Source organism: Ischnura elegans, chromosome 11 (assembly GCF_921293095.1).
Source record: "Ischnura elegans chromosome 11, ioIscEleg1.1, whole genome shotgun sequence".
NCBI classification, from domain to species: domain Eukaryota; kingdom Metazoa; phylum Arthropoda; class Insecta; order Odonata; family Coenagrionidae; genus Ischnura; species Ischnura elegans.
Genome location: NC_060256.1, coordinates 47519636 through 47545444, shown reverse-complemented (window position 1 = coordinate 47545444; position 25809 = coordinate 47519636). Strand labels below are relative to the sequence as shown.

The window sequence follows — 25809 nt, the reverse complement described above, 5'->3', positions numbered from 1 at the left end:
ATGCAATGCAATAGTTTATAACGTCTTCAAATAGAGCCTTAAGACATTGTGTTTTAATTTGGCATAGGTCATTTGATATCTTTCAGTCGCGTATTAGTCGTGACAATTGCCACAATACTGAAAATTTCACATTTGTACGAGTTCTTTTTTATGTCTTAAATGCACTTTTTTAATGTAATGGGTACTACTGCATATTTATTTTTCAACATAAGAACATTATGTCTTATTTTTATATGAATAAATAAACAACTTCCGTTTGCGCAATGACCTGAAAAAGTACCTGAAAAAATATAGGCCTATGGCATGATATGTCATAACAGTAACCTACAAGGCATTGTACTTTTTTACCTGCTCTATATTTGAAAAGCTTAAATATTTAACTTAGGCACAGTAACAGTATATTTATAATAATAAAATTACGCTATATTAAATAAATTTTAAGGCTAAATTGCTTAGAAAACCAGGCGCACTTTCACGGTTTGATCTCTATTTAGATGGAAAAATGGGCGACACATTGGTTATAGACAAGATTTCTCCCCTATCTGAGCGTGGTATTTCTCTTGAAAATCTACCTGTCGTTGGATGTGATGGTACTGCTGTCCAGTGGCGCAGCGATGGGGTTTTGGGGGGATAACCCCCCCCCCCCCCCCCCAGAGCTCAGAGATGTTTTTAAAATTAATATATTTTACTTTATTGGATTGATATTACTAATAAAAAAAGTGTAAGGATTAATAAAATATCCCTCAGAAAGCCGTAAAACTCATCATTTTTAACCATGTATTTGAAAAATTCCGCAATTTATTAATCTCGCACCTACCGCTTATCCTGGTGGGTATTCTATACCCCCACATACCCCGGTATTAGTTGCTCCTAAACCCTCCCCAGCCTTAATTCCTAGCTGTGCACCTGCTGCAGTCAATACAGGTTGGAAAACTGGTCTGGTTAGGTTAAATCATGCAAGCCAATGTGGTTTGCTATCAAAAGAATTTCAACGTTGTATTGACGAAGTTTAAAGTTTATCTACAGAATTTTATGGTTTTACGATGGGTGAGAATGATCAACAAATATTGAGCGTATGCAACCCGCGTGCCACCAACAATGTCTGTAATGTAGTGGTACGCGGTCACATTTGGTGCGATATCCCGAGAACCAATGAGGAAAAATGAAGTATAATTGAGGGGATATGCTAAAAATGTCTTACGAGTCGTTGTAGAAAACAGAATAGTGATAGAATAATCCGAGAGTGACATCAGCTTTAGTTATGCTCGAAAAACAACAAAAAATTCCAATATTTCAAAGCTTTAAGTACGATGCGGCACGTTTTCCCGGTATCCGATTGCAAAAATAATTTTAAATATTTATTTTCCCACTAAATGGACCAAATATAGGGGGACGTCCCAAAAGACATTCGAAAACTTCAAAAATATGAACCACCCTTATGGAATATACACCACATTTTCATTCAACCCTATCGTTTTGAATTTAAAAAAATAAAGATCACACCTTTTGTTAAAATTTGCACTCCCATCAAAAAATAAAAGTTATCGTAACGAAGGATCGAAGGCTTTCCCCCGTGAATGATGAACCAGAGAATAATTCGTCCATAAAAATATGCATATGAGAAAATGAAAAGCAATTTTTTAGCGTAGCCTAGCGCGCAGCCAGGAATTTCGTTCGGGGGGGGGTTCAAAAATAGGGGGGGATATGTTTGAAAACAGGGTACTAAGTAATGGGCTTTGAACTAATTTTAACACTTTTCATGATCGAAAAAACTTTATTTGTTAAATAAATATTTTGTAAGTTCATGATTTTTCAGTATTTTGTTTTCTTTAATGAAGGAAAATAATTATGTTTTTATGTTTCGGGGGGGGGGGGGGCGGAGCGGACCCCTGAACCCCTCTGCCCTGGCTATACCTCTGCTCCGGGTCTCTAGCGGTTAACAGCCTAGTTCCTTTAAAATCTTAGTAAAGCTTTCTGTACTGGTAAATAAAGACCTTAAAATTGAGGGTAAAGAAATTTACAATTATACTTGGCTATTATGCATATAAGTAGGAGGCGCAACGGTTTCATATTAGCCAATGTACCGCACAGGGTAAACCTTCCATCCTCCAACGGAGCTTTTGGTAATACCGCCACGTCTCGAAATTTCTCTTACTTGACGTATGGACCAAAAGAGGAGAGGAGAGGGGAGGAGGGTTGAGGTAGGGTTGGACTGGGAAGGTGGGGGAGGCATAGCCGGGACAGCATCGGAGGACTGTGCCCCTGAAAATTTAATGTCTCCATGGAAACACAGCGAAGAGTTGTGTCACTATTGATTTCCCTCAGGTACAGATATGTGATTTGAAATTTAATATCCATCACATTGAATTCTCACGGTGAGGAGAACTATCAAGAAATAGAAGAAGTCCATTTTTAAGTATATCATTTGTTAATTTTGTTCTATTTCCTTAGTTATGCTGTAGTTGGAATTTCAATGTTGACGTCAGCTTTTGCTTACTGCGCAGCCATTATACATATGTATTCTTGTTAGCATCCTCTGACAGCGAACCGTGTATCATTTCACATCCTAACACACGTTATTGATATCTTAACAACGGTCGTATTTATGCTTGGTGTAGCTTAATTTCGCGACGTTTTCTCATTTGCCAACCCACACGTTTACTGTTAAGCTATGCATGTGGACAGTTACATAGCAAGAAATTTTCCGCTAGGGAGACTGATAGGTTAGTATGTGGATTGCTTACGTTGGTAATGTATTGTCAATCCCCAACGAATGTTATAGTACGACTTTTACGTCTCGAAATTTCGCGTATTAGCCAGACCAAAACAGGAAAGGAAAGGGGGAGGTTGAGGTATGGTTAGTATGGGGAGGTCGGGGAGGGGTGGCCGGCACAGCATCAGAGGACTGTGCCCTTGGAAATTTAATGTTTCCATGGAAACACAGCAAATAGTGGTGGCAATATTGATTTTCCTCACAGATAGATACATGCTGCACGTATATATGTAGAGCGTCACACTGTAACCATCTCTTCGTGAACAATATTTTGTCAGACATTTTCAATGTTTTAATTGAATTCTTCGATTGGATCGTCTTCTCGCTTGTTCAATGAGGACATGTTGAAATTTGCCGTACTTAGCATTAAATGAGCTGTAATTTACAGTCTTTCTACGTGGCGTGTTTGTTTTCTCACAAATGCTTCACTTTCCTCTGTCTTTTAAAGTATTCTGAATAAGAATTCATTGGAGCAGATTCGCAAAATTATTTTTTACATATTCGTAATTTGGTAGAGGAAGGATAAGAATGGCGAAAGAAGTTTTTAAGAAGAAGAAAAGATTGTTGTGTAACAAGAGACTGGAATTTAATTGAGGAAAATATTGGTGAAGTGCTATGTGTGCAGTGTGTTTATGTATGGCAGTGGCGTATCCAGGGGGGTCCGGACCTCCCCCCCGAAATATAAAAACACAATCATTTTCCTTCATAAAAGAAAACAAAATATTGAAAAATCATGAATTTAAAAAATATTTATTTAACAAATGAAGTTTTTTCGATTATGAAAAATGTTAAATTAGTTTAAAACCCATTACTTAGTACCCTCTTTTTCAAACATTCCCCCCCCTGGTTTTGGACCCCCCTCCCGAACGAAATTCCTGGCTACGCCACTGATGTATGGATCTGAGACTTGGACGATGGGCAAGAGAGACAGGGACAGGATTGGGGCATTCGAGATGTGGGTTTGGCGGAAGATGGATGGAATACGGTGGACGGATCGAATAAGGAATGAGCAAGTGTTGAATAGGATTGATGAAGAAAGAACGTTGATGGATAAAATACATGAAAAGAAGGGTAACTGGCTGGGACATGTGATGCGAGGGAATGTCATTTTGAAGGTAGCCTTGGAGGGAATGGTTGAAGGGATCAGAAGAAGGGGAAGGAGAAGACTAAAGTTTATTGACAACTTAAAAATAGGAAAATATAGAAACTACAAGGAAATGGCCGGAGACAGGAAAGAATGGATACAGCGTTGGCGCTAGGGACCTGTCGACGGGCAGAACACTATAAGATGATGTAATTTGGTAGGAAATGATAACACTAGGTAATTATACAGGTTTTGGCAGCACTACTAAGCGAGTGTATAAAAGATAGTGTAGTGTAGTAAATAAAGGCACTGGGGTAGTGCTATGTTAGTATGCTTGTTGCCTACAATAGTAATTTGTTGTCAATCCCCAACGGATCTTATGGTATGACTCCTACGTCTGGAAATTTCTTTATTAGCAGTATGGACCTAAAGAGGAGTGGAAAGGGGGAGGTGTTGAGGTAGGGTTAGGATGGGCAGGTGGGAGAAGAGATGGCCGACACAGCTTCGGAGGACTGTGCCCCTGGAAATTTGATGTCTCCATGGAAACACAGCGAAGAGTGCTGTCACTATTGATTTTCCTCACACATAGAGACATGCTGTACGAATATACTGCGTCAGACAATAATCATATCTTCGTGAACAATAATTTGCCATAGAATTTCAATAGTACTACTTCTTGGTCCGGCGCCCCTTACATTTAACTAGCCCTAGAGGCCGATCACTTTTAAAATGTCTGCGGGGAAGCTGCGAGTATGCTAATAAACTCACACAACTCAAGCACTTATGCAAGTTTTTAAATTCACATTTTTGTTATTAAAATATTTTTTATTTATTTTTTTTCAAGAACAAAAACTGGGTAAAAATAGTCTAAAATAATTTCATAGAGGGTAATAACTTATCGCCATGCAAAAAACGTAAAAATACGTGATCAGACCGCTACCGCTGGATGTGGAAACACGTACTTTTACGTGAGCGGACCATAATGTGATACCATTAAATACTTCTATTGGATCCTATTCCTGCCCTATTCAATGAGGACTCGAAATGTTTCAGCAACGAAAATCACATTCATGACCGTCAAATTTTGCATGGAATAACAGCCATTAAAATTTTGAGATTCTCTAAAGTTGAGATGCCACGCTGACTGAAATTACGAGATTCTAAAGAATATTTCCAAGATCTTCCAAGTGCCAAAAACGTAGTTTAACAGGAGAGGGAACATATCTTCCACGAATGGAAATGAACTTCCGCTTTACGTAACTAGTAAAGCTCCTTACATTAGGTTTTACCCTCCATATGATTAAATATTTTACTTTACTTGAATATATAATGTACTTTATAATCTGATTACATAACGAATCGAATTCGACCAGAATATGCATTTACAGCGATTTATTATTCACTATTCAAAAAAGAATATTCATTCGACATCAGCAGCGATGCATAAAAGATGCCGGTATATTGAGCGCATCATTATCATCAAAAAACAACAATCCTAAGGCACCGTTTAATAGAGCTCTCTATCCCGCTCTCCCATATGTTAGCCTTTTTATAGCGATGCATTTCTTCTCCTTTAGATGCAAGAATTCTATTGGACACAACGCAGCTAGCCCTAAAATCTACCCGTTGACGATATGAAGGCCGTTTTACACGGAGCACCTAATTGCGCAGGTTAGAAACAGATTAAATTTCTCATTACGGCTTACAATTACGTGAATTCACGAACGAAATTAGAATAGAAGCTGTTTTGCCATGTTTGTCCATGCATTCTCGCAAGCGTTCTAGCAATTCACCGCTTTAAACGCCTAGTATTTATTAAAGTCCTTTATTTTTCGGGGAAAAAGGAATTTACAAACTTATCCATACCTATTGCCATGTTTTTCCATGCATTCTCGCATGCATTATAGCAAATTACCGCATTACAAGTTGCAATTTTCACTGCGCCTTCGTACACACGTCAGATTGTGCAAGTACGTGCCCCGTGTAAAACGACCTTGAGAAACTCTTTTAGAATGGTGACAATCGAAGATACGCATCGGTTTAAAAACGATCCCTACGTTGCCACGGTGTTAAATAGCGAGGAAATCGATGAAAAGGAGCCTTTCTCACGTCCGAATAGACAAGCGCAGTAGGCTTAGAGAAGGAGGGATGGGGTAGGTAGGAGCGACACGTAGTGTAGGCACCTACCACAACGGAAAGAGAAGAATAGGGGGGGGGGGGATCTAACATTAGAGGATCTGCCCCTAGTGGAACTAACGATCCGAAATTCGCGGAAATTCCGCAACCCCACACATTCGTCTTGAGACCTAGAAATATAGTGGGATTATATTCCAGGGGGAGCCTGCCCCCCACCCCCTATCTTAAATGGTAATTTATTCGAAAAAAGAACGAAAACTGCAAATTCAAGTACAATCAAAACATAAACATCCAAAGTTTAAATAAATTTTAGCTTTAGATATTACTTAAAATGTTGTTTTCAGAGGCTAATTTAGAGAAATTTTCCTGGAACACTTAAGGCGAATGGAATAACTCCCGTTTCACTGGAGGATATTCCATAGCCCCTAAGCCCCTGGCAAGATTGCTGCCCCTACCTCCAATATAAAACTCTAAACTTCGCCCATGTTCACACCTGATGACAACACACTGTTATTCAGATCAAATACGCCCATTATAGACTTCAAATATCCCTTTTAAGCCACGAAAACGGGTGCTTCATATAATGACTTCCGAAAAAAACGGATTTGTAAAATGGGTTAGTTTCAATCAGGATGGTGACTTTACTGTTGAAGTTGAAATTCATCTACATTTACATGGTACCCCGCAAGCCGCCTCAATAGGCGTGTGGCGGGGGTTGCTAGGCAAACAGCTGTTTACAGATGAAAAGGAAATGTTCCAACGAAATTACGCCTTGCATTTATTAAAGTGCATTACGATCCGGTGGAAACACGAATCCCCACACCAATCTTTACGAAGTATCTCCATGAAATACATACTCATTAGGCCATTCTAAACGGGACATGTAATCGCGCAGGTTAGAACTGCATTATTTCTTCACAGCGGCGCGCAACTTTCGCGGATGCACGAAGGAAATTAGAGCAGGGGCTACTTTGCCATCTGAAGTCCATGCATTCTCGCATGCGTTCTAGCAATTCACCGCTTTAAACGTCTAGCATTTATTATTCGGGAGAAAAATGATTTCCCACGCCTATCCGTTCGGCAAAATATCTCTTTCTGATACATCGTTTATGTCGATAAATTAAGAGAGAAGTAACTCTTATATAAACAAAAGAACGTCCCACCGGGGCCACCCTCTACCCCTCCACCCCCTGCGACCTTTGACCTCGTCGCCGCCTTCGAAGACACAAAAACCCGCGATCGATCCGGTCCGCAGACGATACCATTGCGGACGCGGAAACAAATGAACATCCGGCGAGGAGGGAAAACGGAATTAAAGACGCAATAATTTCCCTTGGCAGCGTTCCCTTTGCAAAAATGATACATTTCCTAATACAATGGACCCCATGTCGATGAGTAATAAAGATTTTTTTACCCTCACACCAACCTGTGAACGAACATTAACTTTAGACAAAATGCTAGTGATAATTACACGTTAATTACGACGCACAACATTGCTATCATACTGTCGATTACCGCAAACGAAATGATGGCAGAGTATTGAGAGTACATATATTCATCGACAAAAAGTACAGTGAAACAGAAAATAAAATCAGTTGGGCGGGAAAATGAAAAACACCACGCATAAACAATAATCTTGCTGGCCCTCTTACTCGGGTGGGAAACGCGTGCTTAGAATTTACCATGACAACGATCTAACATAAACAATATGGCTGAACATCATATTTTGGCTGTATGCGGCAAATTATAAGTTCTATGATGGTAAATATGGGATGGGAAATAAAGTTCTACCATATGGTTAACGTTCAAGCCGGGTGGTACGCTTGAGATAGCTGAGATTTCTCGAAGAGAAAGAGAGAGTGATGATAAGCCGTAGCATATGGTAAGGGTTATTTTCAATAGAATGGAATGTGGAGAGCATAAAGACGACTTACCCAGAAAACAAAATTAAAAAGCATGAGGAGCGTCTTCATGCAGGTCATCATGGCTACCGTCTGCAATCGTTTGCCCATCCTGACGATTTCCTCTTCACCGATGCAGAAGATGGAATTACACTTTAAAAAGAGTCCGAGAGTATAAAGATAGACAGAGAACACGTAGTCTTAACCTACATATGTACACTTTGAAAAATGACAAAACGGAGAAACATTAAAAAGGAACACAAAATAGGTCTCGATAGGGGACGGGGGACAAAACATATAAAAGTTCCTAAAGGATCTGTAACACATGCCTCCGCTCCTCGCGCTAGGGACTCGAGACCTGACGATTTGATAGCAGGGTTGCGCCGGTTGCGCCGTAGACGGCCGAGGTCGCAGTGCGCATGCGCAAGCGCCAGTATCGCACGTCGAAACTGTCTCGGTGGCGGGGAGAGAATTACCCTCCCACTCCACACCTCCCTTCCATCTCCATGCTTTCCCCCTCCCCTCCCACGTCGGCCAATCCTCCCCTCCCCCCGCCCACGTCAGCTACGTTTTAACATAACATTCTCAACCCCACCAAATCCCAGAGATTCAGTTGCAGAACCTCATCCCACCCCTTTTTTCCTAGCTCCAGGTAACGATCAGTGCCCCGGAGCTTGAAGTACGTCTTCCTCGTTTCCAGGAAAATGGTAAACAAATATGGCATATCGCACTCACACTGGCCAACTCTGGAAATGGCTGGCTTAAATCTTTCGCGAGATAAGAATGTGGATAAAAATCCACTTGATCATTTTTAGGATCTATTTGATGAGGCCGGGTATCGGAATGCATCGGTCGATTTAATTAAGGTTAATTTTTCGAGTTTACAATAAAGATTATTCTGCACATAGCAATAGAAATTTACAATGTTTTCCAAAAAAATTCAGTTGCGACACCTCAATTTCCTTTGTCCTAGCTGCAGGTAACGATCAATGTCCCGGAGCTTGAATTACTCCCTCCTGGTTTCCAAAAAAATGATAAACAAATATGGCACATTACAGACGCTGACCAACTCTTGAAATATCTGGATGAAATCTTTCGTGGCATGTAAATTCTGTTTGATGTCAGGTGAATAGAAATACATTTTAGTGTTTTCAAGATCTATTTATTCGAAGCCGGGTATCAAAATGCGTTGGTCGATTAATTTCAGGTTAATTTTTCGAGCTTATCGCCATGATTTTTCTATGCATGTGTTTTCAAGATCTATTTAATCTAAGCCGGGTATCAAAATACGATGGTCGATTAATTTCAGGTTAATTTTTCGAGCTTATCGTCGTGATTTTTATATGCATGGAGACAGTAGCCAACGATTTTTCCCGATGAAACCAAACAATTCAGTTGCCAGGTGACGCCGCTCAGTGCCCTGCACCTTGAAGTGTGTCTTCCTCGTTACCAGGGAAGCGATAAAAATATTTGTCATATCACACACACTGGCTAACTCTTGAAATGTCTGGCTAAAATATTTCGCGTGACAATTCTGTTCGATGTTAGTTAGTATTTTCAAGATCTATTTGATTTAAGCCGGTAACAAAATGTTTTGGTCGATTTATACAGGTTTATTTTTCTAACTTGACGTTAAATGTTTTTCTGCAGATAGCAGCAGAAGTTTACATTTTTTTCCAAATAAAACCTTTCTGTGAAATAATACAGTTGGGGGAACACTCATCCAGATTTGAGTGATGCATCTTGACCTTCGCAATTTAACGGTAATCTTTAAACAGACATCACGAAATAAGTTTTACGAACACCTAATGGCAGCGGGCATACGATCAAATACGCCTACTAGGGAGCTAAAATTCATTTTCTAGTTACAAAAACGGAGCGTCATCAAATGATGAATATGCATCCCGAAAAACGGATAAAAAAGATTTGTAAAACTGGTTATTTCAACGAGGAAGGTGATTTATTGGCGAAGGCAAGTTAAGGGTAAAGAAATGATGCAACAGTGACGTAACTATGGATGTGGATGAGGGGATGGATCCCCCCAAAACCTCAAAGAAATGAAATATATATTTTAAACTCTTATCTACTTTTGAAGTATAATACCTGCATTTGCTTAAAGTTAAGTACGAAGTACCAAAATAATGTAAAATGTATTTCCATGCATGTCATTTTTCAAAAAATTTCCCGGAATCCCCGTTACCAGACCCCTTCTTCCCCCCCCCCTCCGCCCCCCCCCCCCCGCCCTCCAAAGCATATTCCTAGTTACGCCACTGTGCTGCAATTAGATTTAGCTGTTGAGAATTGAAATTTACACATTAAAGGACAATGGGGCAGTTTTTCTATACTGCTGGCATTTGACAATAAGCAAAACGCAAGACGAATGTTTTAAAATTAGACGTTCTCAAGAATTTCACTCTATTATTTTCAATTAGACAAGCTTAAAACAGAAGTAAAAATTACACCCTGCTGGGACAAAACGACTTTTATAGAATAAAAGTTTACTTAAAAATGCTAACTTAATGTTATTTTCTCGCGTCTCCATTCACATGAATAATGAAGTATAAAATTCTTGCTTTGTAAATATTAAGTGAAAGGCTGAATAACACATTCTATTCCAAAAAATATAATATTGTGAGAAAATAAAAAAGGTAAAAAATGCAGAAATAGTTTATAAGCTTATGGAACCCGATTTAATTCCATGTCTTACATTATCAATGAACGAGATTAATGGCAAGATTGCTTATAAAAGCTTTTCAAAATTAAAAACCGTAGACACTTCCTTAAAAAGACATTCAATGCAAACAAAAAGGAATTTGATTTCATCAAATAATAGAGTTCTGAGTTAGGGACGGTTATATTTGAATTCACGTTCTGGCACGCTAATCTGCTAAAAGTTAAACAAATATGTAATGTAAAATGCTGGTGAGAACGACGAAGCCAATGCCAATTCAGACAGCATTCAAACGAAGATGAAGTGGTTGAAGACGATGGCTCGTGGAAGATGACGGCGATGATCCGATTTAGAGGGAAAATTTCGCACGGAAATAGTTGAGCTGCTAACTGCGCAAATTACCCTCGACCAGAGCAGATTAAAGAAGAGTCCACTTAATTACTACATCGGACCTCAGATCCTTCATCCCCATGAAGAATGGTGGTTAATCCAACGATCCCCGACCTACCAACGTCAATACATAAAAAAGCGGACAAATAGACTGCAAAACGGACAGGATTTTTCAATAATTTTTCTCACGGATGGTGAAGAATACTGTTACGAAAGGTGCGTTAGTTAATAATAATATAACTTTATTCTACTCACGCACAATTATATAGTATATCTATAACAGCAGTGGAATATTATATGAGTAGCCAATAGAAACCTGTTTTAGGGCAACAATCATGCATAGTTCCAACGCAACTGGTGCTAGCGATATATGATACAAATTTCCTAAAATCCAATCCGGTTATTTTATATTTTTTATCGTTGATGCATTCAGTTTTAAGAGTCCATTTATTATACATACATAGAGAACTAACACATATGATAACTTACTTGCTTTCAGAAAAAAACACTGCAATTATATTTACACACAATCCCTTAAATTAAGAACATTTTATCTTACCTTTATATCTTGTTTCTCTAGATAGCAGTGATAGCCCTTCACCACATCAGTTTAAATTGAACTGAGTACAAAATGGTTATCATTTAATGCCGTCCAACAAACTGCTGCTTAATGCACAGACCATGGAATAAAATTCGGCATACATAGCGTATACCTTTTCAAATGTTCGTGTGACAGCGTACTAAGTAGCTTTTACAATTCAATTCTTTGGGAGGCTGAACGTAGCACAACGGTAGAACTTCCGGCTAGCTCATTCGGTTCAAGAGCCGGCGGTTTACCGGACTGTCCCAATTTGCCTTTAGGAGCTGGCGAATCATCGATTGCGTACGTAAGTCTAATTTAAAACTAATGTATAAATATTATGTTCTACCGAAAAATAAATAAACTTATACCACTACTAATAAAGGTATGATCGTTGTGATGAAACTTCATTCCAAGCAGTGCGCGCGATTTTGAGATATGAAATAATATTTAAATGAAATTTGTACGAAAATCAGTGACGTAACTAGGAATATGCTTAGGGGGGAACTGGGAGCTTTAGGAGGAGATGAGGGGGGGTTCGTGGGGGCAACCCCATTGGAAACGGGGATTTAAGGAAAATATTGAAAAACAGCATGCCTGAAAATGCATTTTAAATCATTTTGGCACTTAAAATTTAACTTTAAGCAGACGCAGTTAGTATACATCAAATCCAGACAAGAAGTTAAAATTACTTTTTGATTTCTCTGAGGCTTTGGGGGGGGAGGAAATAGCCCCTCATCCCCCATAGTTGCGCCACTGAAGAAAATTATAGACTCATTGAGGAGCAGAAATTCCTTGAAGAATTAAAAGGCGAAAGGGAAAGTTCCATAGGTTTCCCTATCGTTTTGCTCGCTTTATATTTTTTTAACATCTATATACTCTGCTAATAACAATATCAGGACTGTAATTTTCATTTTTTAATATCTCATGCATTAATCGCTCATTATTTTAAGCCGAATGTTTTCATCCTCACGGCTGCTGAATGTCATTGCGAGGAAATTTTCCTCATGGTGGAGTCATTTTTTAAACAATCCGGAGGCACCTGACCAATTTCCTCGAAAGGAATTCAAGTTATAGAGCGTCATTTAAATAAAAAGTTACATGAATAAATATATTATACTTCAAATAACACAAATAGCTACGATAAATGAACGGACGTGATGCATTTTAGTAAATTTAATTAGGATATTCCACCAAATTAATTCCAAAAATATGACATAGCAACAAAAAACATGGCATTCGCGGGACTGCCGTTGGAAGTGAAAACTTTTTTATTTTAACAATTTTAGACGTTGCTTGATGTTAAAAAATGTACAAGAAGCCTATGCTACTAACAGGATTATGGATATAAACTCGGAAAAGCCAAGTTACTAGCCGAAATTCAAGAAAATATTTTTATAACTATTGCTATGAACAAAATCGCCTAACTATTGTAAACACTAAACGTTGCGATCCTTTCTGCTTCAGAATATATTTTCATACATGAGGAACGAGCAAATTCAAAACTCTTTCTCTCTTTATTTCCCTCTCCTTCGTTAACAGCGAGGCGGTGACGATTTTGAGGTGACGGTCACGCGAGTTCAGAGTTTTTTAATAATCTGAAAAAAGTGCCTAGCGCGCCATAAGAAGTTTCCACTTCAAACATTTTTCTCCACATGTTTCCTTGTTCATATTTCTACAATATATAATTGTAAACACTTCACATTTATAAATTAATTTTATGGAACAACATTCGAATAAGCTACTCAAATTGAACGTAAAAAAAGAAATTGAGTTATATTGTACTAACCTTCACTATTCTTGTATCGAGTACACTCTCCTGCACGAATATGGACTGGTGACGGTGATGCGAGTCTAATGGTTTGTACCTCTCCACAAGTACTGTGTATATAGCGAGTATACTGTGTATATACAGAATATACACAATTATGCATATATGTAGTACTGGTGACGGTGTCGCGAGTCCAATGTCTTTTACCCATCCACAAAAGTGCTCAAAGCGCCATAAGAAGTTTTCACTTCAAAAACAATAAAACGAATATCAGCAGCCCCGAGGATGAGTCCTGAGTCGGAGATCGAAATGTCGGCAAATTTACCCACATCATTCATTGTGAAAGCATCAAATCGGTTTTCTCCGTTAGTAGTTTTTATTTTTAATGGGCAAAGACAGAACACACATCACTTCGCACTAAACATGCTAAAGCTTAATTATTTAGTCATTTCATTCGCTGACTTGCAATATGGTCTGGTGAATTATGATACTTTCACAACCTTCTTTACCTGTTCTATATGTTCAAAGCAAGATCTTCCATTCCTGGAAACATACCTCAAGACACGGTCGATTAAGTTGTTCCGCCTTCTTATTAAGGTTTTCATGAGGCTTTCTCTTCTTTCGTACTCTTCCTGGCACTCACCCATTGCTCATTCGGGCGATCCATTTTATTTTAATCATCATTATAATTAGTCAACAATCCTAAGATTGGTTTGACGCAGCTCTCCATTCCGCTCTCCTATTTGCTAGCCTTTTCATAGCGACGTATTTCTCCTCTTCCACATCATTTATAACCTGTCCTATATATATCTCATTCGGGGCCGTCCCTTGCCCTTCTTCCCTTCCACGTGTCCTTCTGCGATTGTTATCATCAGGCCATCATGTCTCAGAATGTGGCATTTAAGTTGTCCCGTCTTTTGCTTAAGGATTTTAGAAGGCTACTCTTTTCTCCCACTATTCTAAGCACTTTGTCAGTAGTAACTCGGTCCAGTGGCGCAGCGAGGGGGGTTTTTCGGGATAAACCCCTCCCCCCCAGAACTCAGTGAATTTTTTAAAGTTTAATCCATTTTACTTAATTGGATTGATATTACTAATAGAATATTGTAAGGATTAATAAAATATCCCTCAGAAAGCCGTAAAGCTCACCATTTTGAACCATTTATATTAAAATTCCACAATTTATTAATCTCGCACCTACCGCTTATCCAAGTGGGTATTCCATACCCCTGCACACTCCGGTATTAGTAGCACCTAAACCCCCCCCCCAAGCCTTAATTCCTCGCTGCGCCCCTGACTCGGTCGACTCATTTTATCTTCATTATTCTTCGGTAGCACCTTATTTCGAATGCATTCCACTCTTGACTTCTCTACTGCTGTCAATTACCCAAGTCTCGCTTCCATCATTATCCATTTATTAACAAGGTACCGCAATAAATTAATGGCGCGCATACTCTCAAGGTGGGGAGAGATAAAGATTGAAAGCCGACATATTGCCTAAAGGGACGACCTCTAGAAGTGCATAAAGGGTTCCATCACTTGAGATTACTATCCGTCTCCCTGCATCAAGAATCAGTGAGCTCTAAGCTCTCCCAGATAGCCTTGAAGTCGGAGTTCTGCCAAAATATTTTCAACAAGGAATGATTTCTAATAAATATCTTTAAACCATATTAATGCAATCCTAAGATACTGCAGCCCTCCATTACTTGCTTTCCCACGCTAGGTCTTGAAGTTCCTTGATGTCTTGTTTCTTGTGTCCATCTTTATCAGTCACAATAGCGACACGGAGAGCGTCATTTTAGACGCCCGCAGTATTTCCAGGTCAGACAGAAACGATAAATTAAGAGGGATATTTTGCCGAACGAATACAATTCCGAATAAAATGATAAATATAACCAGAATTTATTTTTTCTTTTAAGAGGCTGTTAATGCCATACGTCGAAATATTCCTTTCTATTACGCGGTCAACGACTTTCATGAAATTCCCATTCTCATTGTTTCTAATAACAACCTAGCGTGATATAGTGAAATGGCACTGACTATTCCCGACTCGCAAAATGCGGAAGTGAACGAATAAATCAAAAGGCTTTCAGACAGCATTCCACGCATTGCTCAACACACAGAATTGGCATTTGACAATGAGTTTAGGCAAAAGGAAACAGTATATCCATAAGAAGCGCCCATTAAAAGTTTTATAGGCTATTTTTGGGACGAAAACACATTCAATATGCGCCTCGTGCAGTAGGTACACTTTTGACTCCATCATGACAGATCATTGCCTCAGGTGCCAACAGCCGTTGGACGGAGACGCACCGACACTCGTAACGACATGAATATGGACACGGACGTACTCCAGACGTGAGACGAAAAATAATTCAATTGCGAGGGAGGAATACGATGAATAATTCCCTCGAGTTTAACCCATTTCCGCCCACCGTGGCCACGTGGCTAACACCCTACCGTGCTTGACAAATAAGGCTCTTGATGAAAACAGTTCCAGGAGCAATTTCGTTTTAAAATCGTCACAAATATGCTTCTTTATGCTTTATTTAACCAATTTCATCAGTTAATTTATTTTTGAAGATGGTATAAATAATCCCACTTGCTGAAAGAGACGGGTGCGAATCGTAATTTGAATATCTTTTAGCCTTTCTGTAAATCAGTGGCGGATACATATGGAGGGCGCAGGGGGCGCCCCCCCTCCTTGCGGGGCCGCCTTCATTGCCGAACTTTGCAGAACCACAATTGTAACTTTTTTATATCATTAGATGGCATAGCCTTGTATATGTGTATAATCAGATTGAATAAAATTTTCCAAAACTTTGCATTTAACTTAATTATTTTTCATTACGATAAAAATATAGGTAGCTCAAAATATCTTTTGCACCCCCTTGAGTGTTTTCTGTACCCGCAACTGCTGTAAATAAGATGCAAGTATAATATCATGATTGGAATGACTGGAGCTGTCCCTCGGATGGAATGGAAAAAATGATCGTGTGATTCAGGCTTCAAAATTAAAGGAAATTGAAGCGATAACTTTACCTTTCCTTCGTCTAAAACTATGCTTTCCCTAAATATTGGGTGATTAAAAAAGAATACAACTTTAAAAATTTGTATTTAACCATGGAAACATAATAGAAACTTTTTTTGCACATCAATGTTAAAATTCTTTAAAAGACATTTTTTTTCGCTTGAAAACAAGTTTACAAATGTTCAATATGACCCTCATTACCCGATACTCAAACTCGTTTCTTTCATGAAATACAATTTTTTAAAGTTGTGGTATTGTGTTTGACTTTGAATCATCCCTTATTTAATCCTTTCCATGCTGATAGAAAATGGATCACATTTTATTTTGACAGGTAACCTTTTAGTGTAGGCATGTGGCCACGGGTCATTCCGAGAGAACTGCTTGATTAATTCATCAATAAACTATATTAAAAGGATTACTTAAGAAACCCAAATATCTTCAAAATCGCAAGCAGACATTTTTCTTGGGCGGAAATGGATTAAGGAAGTTACAAAAAACCAACAGCAGTATAGAACGTGGAACAAACTTCCTCATTGTCAGTGATACTGTGAAACCTCATTCCCATCAATTCCGAGAATCCGACAGGGGTAGTAGCAATATTTTATGAAGCTAAATAAGTCTAAAGCCTAAAATGGATTCACTTCCTATTAACTCGATCAATCGAAATTTCTTTCTTCCGCTGGCCCATCTTAGGGGCCCGATAAATTTGGCTCTATTTGATTGTCACCATGACTTTAAAGATTAGCCATATGGCATATTGATTACATCACTGACACGGTAGGAGAATACTGGTAGTATTAACCGACAACGCTGAGATCGAAACCTAGTTAAACTGTGGACCTCTCAGCCAATGAACCCAGAACTATGTATGAACTATCGCTTATGGTGGGAATATTCTCGATAAAATGATGGCCCCAGTTATACCAAATTTTTTTCATATTTTTTCATATTTTATGGAAGACGCAAGTCATTCTAGGATCTGCGACGTTTTAACTCGAGAGTTATTGAACATAGTTCTGGATTCATTGGCTGAGAGGTCCACAGTTTAACTAGGTTTTGAACAGTTCAATATTCTTGGACGATTTTTTCCATTTTAATAATTATTTCAAACCACTCCTTTTATTAGGAATGCCCGGGATCGACTTATATGCGACTATTTAGGAACAGCGACCTTTAATGGGAATTAAGCTGAAAGAAAGAAGAAGAATTGCTCTTTTGCTATGCAATAACGTGCGCAGAATAACGATTGCATTGATGAAGGTGATACCTCCGACAGGAAAGACGCCTCTGAGGTCACCTTAAGCTCCAAAATTGGTTTTCTACCTATGACATTTAAGTGATTAAAATTTTTAAAGAGCATAAATATATTATTATAATCATCAAGGAAAGCACGATTGTTTTTGGACAAAGTAGCGGAAAAGAGCGAGCGGGCATCATATATTTCGTCGAAGCCTACGTAAAAACGCTCCCGAAGACTGTATGCCACGACACCGCCATGAAAAGCAAAGACTCAAACAGGTGGGTTGTGCCTCCTGTGATTGAGGGAGAGTCCAGGAGAGAGGGGTGCGTTTGCGATGAAAATACGTGGAAGGAAAGTAGAGAATCAAGGGGACTACACTGATCCCTGTGTAACAATAATAATCACGTGGCTTCCGCGGTGATTTCATGAACAAATGTTTCCTAGGCTGAGGCCGCATTAACCATTTATAACCCAATGTTGCTTCTAACCAACATCAAAAATATTTAAAATTTCAGCTCTATTCAGGAAATATTTTAAATACCCATTATTTTGTAGTGTAAATTTTAATGATAAAATAGTTAGCTGCCACTATAATTATTATCATTGTGTCTAAAATTTTCAAGTTTTCAAAATGAAGTCTTGAAATTTGATTTCTCCCAGAATCAGTTCTGGGTTACAATGGTTTAAGTGTTTTTTAAACTCTTGAGTAGGGACTATAAATAATTAAAGTGAGAAAAAATTTTTGTTCTTCATATTTCTATTTTGCTGTTATTTTGCACTTAATTTTATATTTTACGTAAGAATGAACACTTTTCTGTGCATAAACTTGATTTGATGCTTATATATTTTAAATCTCAACTTTTTTCCGGAGAGATATCGTACACCAGCACGTTAAACGATACACAAATATACCGCACTGTCCACTTAATTTTAATTTCACAAACATCTACTGCACGTATTTTGACTTGATTCCAATTATTATCAGGTACACGACCTGAAAAGTGCGTGAAATGAAAATTAAGTGGCCACTACGATATCTTTGTGTATCATTAAATATTTTTGTTCGTTTTTGCTACCATATGTATCGCATAGTAACCCCACCCCAAGATTTCCCTTCAGGGGTGCCTAACTACATTCTTTAATAGCTGATGCTTAAGCCTGAATCACATTTCCAGCGATCAGTCGAGTGATCACTCGAAAATGATCCTTGCCGGCAATTGTTTTTCGCGATCACTCCAATGATGAGGATTTCCATCACTTTTTTCATCACTCGTCTGGTCGCTTTTTCCGTTGCAGAAACCGTCACTGAAACCCCACATCGGCCAATCAGAACGCAAGCCCGAATGGATTGATTGCAGCGCAACGTTTGACAATCGTGGGAACGACATAGGTAAACATAAACACGCTCGACTGCGAGAATTTAGCAATAACAAACCTGCTGAACGGAGCGATACCTCCACACATAAATACTCTACACTACAATAGTAATATAAACTCTATGCCTCTACAGTACAAACGCTCAACAATCCCCCACCGAATCAAATCCACTCATTTAGTAGCCCAACAATACGAATGCGCTCAGCTGGTAGTAGCCATCTTGTCATTTTCATCGTCTTCCATTCAGTTTGAAATCTAGTAATTTAACATTTATATTTTAATCTTTGAAAGTACCTGAAGTCCCTATGCACTATATTGATGAGTCCATGGCCAGTATCTCTTTTTTGCAGAAAATCTCTCACGCATATTCTACGACGTCAGTGGCGCAGCGAGGGGGAGGTTTTTGGGGCATAAACCCATCCCCAGAGCTGAGAGAAACTATTTTTCATTCTTCAAATTAAGTAAAATAGATTAAGTTTAATCCATTTGACTTAATTTGAATAATGTACTTATAGAAGAGTGTAATGATTAATAAAATATCCCTCACAAAGCCATAAACCTCACCATTTTGAACCATTTATCTTACTTTGAATCGTTTCTCGGGAAGAGCCCCGCACCTCCCGCTTATCCTGGCGGGTATACCACACACCTCGCCCCTAATTACTCCTAAACTCTCTAACCTTAGTTCCTAGCTGCGCCCCTGTGCGACGTCGTCACTCATTTCATAGCCGACGCAATAAAACTGCTACTGCAGCCAAAAGCAGTCCACGCCGATGTAAATAATCCATAGTGGCACTCAAAAATTTGAATGATATCAATTTGAGGACTCAGGCTATAGATTTTCGTGAGGCAGTTCCCTTGACAACGAGCTGTGATATCGGAAATGATGCGAAAAGCAACGGCGGGAGGGACCGCGTGATTCAGAAAAATGATCACTCGTGCGATCAATTTTCCTGTCGTGAAAAGCGATCCTTCTAGGGATCACTAATTGTAAGAGGGACGAAACAAATGATCGTGTGATTCAGGCTTTATTGTGTGCCATGAATTATGTGGATTAATGAAATGAAGTCATGTTTTATTATTATTAATATACATTTTTGGGACCAGAGCCGGATAAAAGGGGGGTTACAGGGATGAAATGACACACACAAGACCCCCCCAAATTTTATCACAAGTTTTTAATTTTTACTAGCTTAATAATTTTTTATCTACGTACAGGAATAAGGGGAATGTATATGCAAATGCATTGCTACAAGTACCAAACGTATGAGAAGTTTGAGTTGTATTTATCGTAGAGCGTAGTTCTGTAAAATTGCCCCCCTCTCCTGGGGGGTATTCCATACTCCCCGTGCCCAGATCATAACACTTCCCCCCAAAATTTGATGCTAAATCCGCCTCTTTGTGAGGCAGGTAAGAAATTCGTTGGTAATGAAGGTGTAATGGCTACAAATGTGTGCTTCTGTATCATTCCGTAAGCTGGAGATGTAGCATTTTTCCTCGAGGACCAAAGAGTTCCCAAGTGTCTTTGTGATGGCTTCCGTAAAGTTAGAGGGAGAATACATCTCGGATGAACGTGAGAAGAGACTTAAGAAAGAGGCGATGGAAGTCTAAAGAACAAAGATACGACCCGAGACGTGCCCGACGTGCCCGACGTGCCCGACAGAACTCGAATGGGCGCACCATTGCACTAGTGATTGAAAAGTGACTGTTGAGATCGATTTTTCGAGAAATCGATTTTAAATCGAAATTAAAAGATCGAATTTTCAACAAAATCGAAATTGAAACCAAAACATCGATAAATCGAAAAAATCGATGATTATTCTCAAATTAAACCGTTTGTAAGAAAAACGTGTTTTTGAATAATTCGAAAAACACAAAAAATACAATTGAGTAGCGACAAAATCTATTAAGAAAACATACTTGAATTATTGGTGGTAGAAATTTACAAATGCGCGCACAATCAAGTTTTGGGATCACCGCTTGGAAATATTCACATTCAATAGAATTTTGAAGGAAGACCATCTGATGGAGATACTTTCTTGACAATCGATGGCGTGTCTTTCCTTTTTTGACATTAAATAATTAAGTTTGGACGAAAATGTGCGATTAATATTATCTGAAACAATTAATCTTTGATCTTAATTACACGAGAGCTTTGAGCGAGAATCAACAAAAGATTGCGCAATTTCATCCGATTGAAGATACATTGGCTCAGATAATTATAATCGCACATGCTCGTTCAACCTTCATTGTTTCATGCCCTTAAAAACCCAAAGTATCAAATGAAATGTGGAAAAGGCTGGGTAGCCAGGAAAAACCGTTATCATGGTAACTGCAAAGTGCATCCTAAAAAAGTTTGCCTTGACTTAGCTCAATAACTGAGGAGTTGCGAACCCATGTTTATGGGCAAAAAATGCTTTAAATTGTCTTCCCTACCACCTCCTGAAGTATTGCAGATACGACCAGAAACGCCATGTATATCACTTTGTACAAGTAGAATCTCACAACACACCAAGGGCGTAACCAGGATCAAAACTAGAGGGGGGCAAGCTTTAGTCATTCAAGTCGTAACACAGAAAAGGTTATGAAACCAAAATTTCAAGAAAATTATAACAGCGATTCAATAGTTTTTTTTATTATTTGTCCGGAAAAATATTTTTATTTTGATTACATGTTTGATACTATTACCACTTTTGTTGGATTTAAAGAAAATTTGTTTAAGAATTCGTTTTGAGATAAATTTATTTTTGTTTCTGGGGGGGCAGTTGTCCCCTCCTGCCCCCCCTGGGTACGCCCATGCATCACACTGCTACAGATTGCCTTGAATCTGCAAAATAATAATCAATAAATGGAGGGCATTACGTGAGGTTAATGCAGTGGAGAATAAATTTCTTCATTGTTTCAAGATAATTCTAAAAATCGTATTTCAGAATTGTTTATATAGTGATTAAATTACCCATAGGTGGTAGACATATCGTCATTTTTTCCAGCTCACTAGCTCTTAAAAGGTAGGCCATGATCCCAGAATAATAATACTCTTTTCAATCCAAATGTAATATTCAAATCACACACAATAGTGGAAGATAAATTCACAAGTCGATTATGGATATTTCCTCGTCATAAATCAAACGTCTACGTAAAGAGGAATAGCTTCAACACTCGTTACTTCACATATTTTGATGACAAGAGCCACACAAAATATACAAGAGACTGTGGAACGGAGAGCCGAGCGCTTTCATCATTAATTTTTTTCGCGCGGCAGTATAGATAAGGTTCTTCGGGACGGAGCCATTATCTGGACCGGAAGCGGAGTCTGCCTCGACTAAATTAGCCAGAGATGTCCAGGCGGGCGTCGCAACAGGTCCCTTGATGAAATTTTTTCCCACGCTTCTCCGAAAATGAACTCTTTTCACGAGAGAATTAAATTATCAATTTGCAAGTCCAATTGCAGACTCGTAGCCAGTGGGGAGTGAGGCTTTGAGGGCTTCGTACCCCTCCCCCTTCCTCAAATGTAGCCTAATTTATCATAGTTCAGATCCGCAATGTTATCAATATCACGTGATACTTACTTCTTCCGCCAAATGGATTAAGGGCTCAAGGGGAGCCCTTCAGGGATACAACACCCCAGGGCCGGGAACCAAGTCAGAGACTTAATACGCCCGATCACCCGGGGAGGGGCTGGAAAGGAAGGGAAAAGGAAAGAGGCGCCGCCGCGATAGGAGCCCGTCGACGCCTCTGGGGTAAGATAGGGAAGGAAGGAATGGGACGGGGAAAAACACCTTAACGTTATAGAAGCGAAAAGGGCCCAACTAAATAGCGAAACCTAGCGATTTTGGAGGATTATTCTATGAGGAAAAAAAATCCATCGATCAAATCGCTAGATGCTTCTTCCGCCAGTGGCCTAAAGTTTAACCTTTTTTTTCGTAAAATCAGGTGGATTTCGGGAGCAAACACCTACAGAGACCAAGCCTTAATAACTACAGCCGATTCGTTTTAAACCAAATAAAACTATAAATTTCAGCATTGCATAACCGATATTTGTAGTAATGTAGTTACGTGAAACGAATGTTCATTTCCACAGGTAGAAGTTATGCTCCCTCTCCTGCTTAATTACATTTTTGGCACATGGCAATTCCTATAAATAGTCTTTGAGTCTCTTAATTTCAGTTAGCGTGACATCTCACCTGAAAAGAGTGTCAATTTTTATTGCAGTTATTACATCTCAAACTTGACAGTTATGGCTTTAGAATCGTGTCATTTTCGTGGCTCGACCCTTTGGATCCCTCATTGAATAGGGCAAGAAGAGGGTCCAATAGAACAATCAATCACAATATTGGAATTGCCTGGTAAAATATTGCTCACGAATAATTGGCAGTTGTCTGACGCACAATATGTATACGTAGAGCATGTCTCTATCAGAGGAAAATCGATATTTATACCACTCATAGCTGTGTTTCCAGGGAGATATCAAATTTCCAGGGGCACAGCCCTTTGTTACCCCAAGTTACTACACTTGTTAAGTGAAACAGAAGTTCATTTTCACAGGTAGAAGTTATATTCCTTCTCTTGTAAAGCTACGTTTTTGGCACATCGCAATCCATAGCAATAGTCTTTGAGTCTCGTTATTTCATCAGCGTGACATCTTAACTTTAAAGAATATCAAATTTTATTGGCTTTTATTCCATTCAAATTTGACGCTTCTGGCTTCGAAACGGTGTCATTTTCGTGACTAAATCATTTCGTGCCCTCAATGAATGAGGTAAGAAGAGGATGCAATCAAAGAAATCAATTATAAAATTGACATTTCCTGTCAAAACATTGTCCTCGAAGATATGATTATTGTCTGACGCAGTATATGTGTGTAGCGTGTCTCTATATCTGTGAGAAAAATTAATATTGACACCGCTGTTCGCTGTGTTTCCACGGAGACAAAATTTTTGGGGACAAAGTCCACGGATGCAGTGCTAGCCCCCTACTTACAATCCCAACCTTACCTCATCCTCCTCCTTTCCTCTCCTCTATTGGTCCAAACAGCAAATAAAGTGGTTTCGAGACGTGCCGTTCGTACCAAACCCTCCGCTGGGGTAGGAAAAGAATGATGAACCGCTATAAATGCCATTTCTGGAAGAATTCGATGCATTATTTAATCAGATTATAATTATAAGCATTTTATAATCCAGTAAAAGTAGATATTTTGGCACTATTGAAGGCAAAACCTATCGCAAGCAGCTGTAATAGTTACGGTAAACGTAAGTTGAATTCCAGGGGTAGACGCCATATTTTCTCTCCTGTTAAACTAGTTTTTTGAAACTTAACAATTCATGGAAACAGCCTGTGAGTCTAGCAAATTTAGTAAGCATGACATGTCAACTTAAAGGAATCTCAAATTTTTTTATGGCTGTCATTCAATTTCAAGTTTGACGGTTCTTCCTTCGTATCATGTCATTTTCGTGACTCGACCATTTCGAGTCCTTATCCAATAAGGCAATAAGAAGATCCATTCGAAGAATTTCATTATAGCATTGATGTAGTCTGACAAAGTATTGTTCACGAAGAGTTGGCAATTATCTGACGTACAATATGTGTACGTGCAGCTTGTCTCTATCAGAGGAAAATCAATATTTAAACCACTCTTAGCTGTGTTTTTATGGAGACATCAAATTTTCAGGGGCACAGTCCTCCATTGTTGTGCCGGCCACCCCTCCTCGACCTCCCCATACTAACCCTACCTCAACACCTCCCCCCTTCCTCTCCTGTTTTGGTCCGGCTAATATGCGAAATTTCTAGACGTAGCAGCCGTACCATAAGATCCGTCGGGGATTGACAACAAATTACTATTGTAGGCCTTATTACTATGTCGACACGATAGTTCCGACGACGGCTCGGACGATCGTAATGTGTACGAGGCAGAACTTACAAAGACTAACTCGTATCCCTTGGCAACCAATTTTTGTGTATTTCTTCTAACAATTAACCTTACCTCACTCTGTTTAGAAAAAAATCACTTGTACCCCTTGGCTTCTCATCCCCTCATATGACGTATGGTTCGCTCTCAGAGGATGCAAACAAGAGCATGTACAATTGCTGCGCAGTAAACAATCTCTGAGGTCAACATTGTAATGCCAACTACAGCGTTGCTAAGGAAATGGAAAAAGTTAACAAATGATATACTAAAAAATAGGCTTCTTCTATATCCTGATAGTTCTCCTCACCGTGAGAATTTAATGGAGTGGCTATTACATTTCAAATCGCACATATCTATCTGAGGAAATCAATAGTGAAACCAATCTTCGCTGTGTTTCCATGGAGACATTAAATTTCCAGGGGCACAGTCCTCCGATTCTGTGCCGGCCCCCACCACAGAGTATATTTATATACTGTGCCCCCACCTTTCCACCCTAACCCTACCTCAACATCTCCACCGTTCCTATCCTCTTTTGGTACATACGGTTAATAAGCGAAGTATCGTGACCAGGCGGTCGCACCAAATGATCCGTTGGGGATTGACAACAAATTATTACCAATGTAGCCAACCCGCATAAAAAAATTATATAATCGACCCTTTCTAAAACTGCCTAGAAGCCTAGTAAAAATAGTCGAAACGCTAAATTTTCCAACTATTACAGTGTTTCCAACTGCCTTCTTCTTTTTGGAGACGATTGGGAATATAAAAATCGATGGTAATAAGGAATTTGAACTTCACGTAGAAGATTGTTAATGCCCTAATAATGGACCAAAGTCATTGTGGCAGCTATTAGTTCATAGTAAGAAAGCCTATGGAAGCCAAGAACTGTTTGGTATTTCTAGGATTCAATTTATGTATGATATATATCACCGCAAAATCCATCTTTAAGGAAC

At 39.0% G+C, this 25809-nt stretch overlaps 1 protein-coding gene across 1 annotated transcript in view; it reads right to left on the bottom strand.

Moving 5' to 3' along the window:
• The window catches only part of LOC124168329 (tetraspanin-7-like), a 46236-nt gene extending 37964 nt beyond the window's left edge, over positions 1-8272 (bottom strand). Inside the window, exon 1 of the mRNA XM_046546503.1 lies at positions 7928-8272. Coding sequence (XP_046402459.1) covers positions 7928-8005 — 78 coding nt within the window. The 5' untranslated portion in view covers positions 8006-8272. The remainder of the gene's footprint in view (positions 1-7927) is intronic.
• Between the last annotated feature and the right edge of the window lie 17537 nt (positions 8273-25809).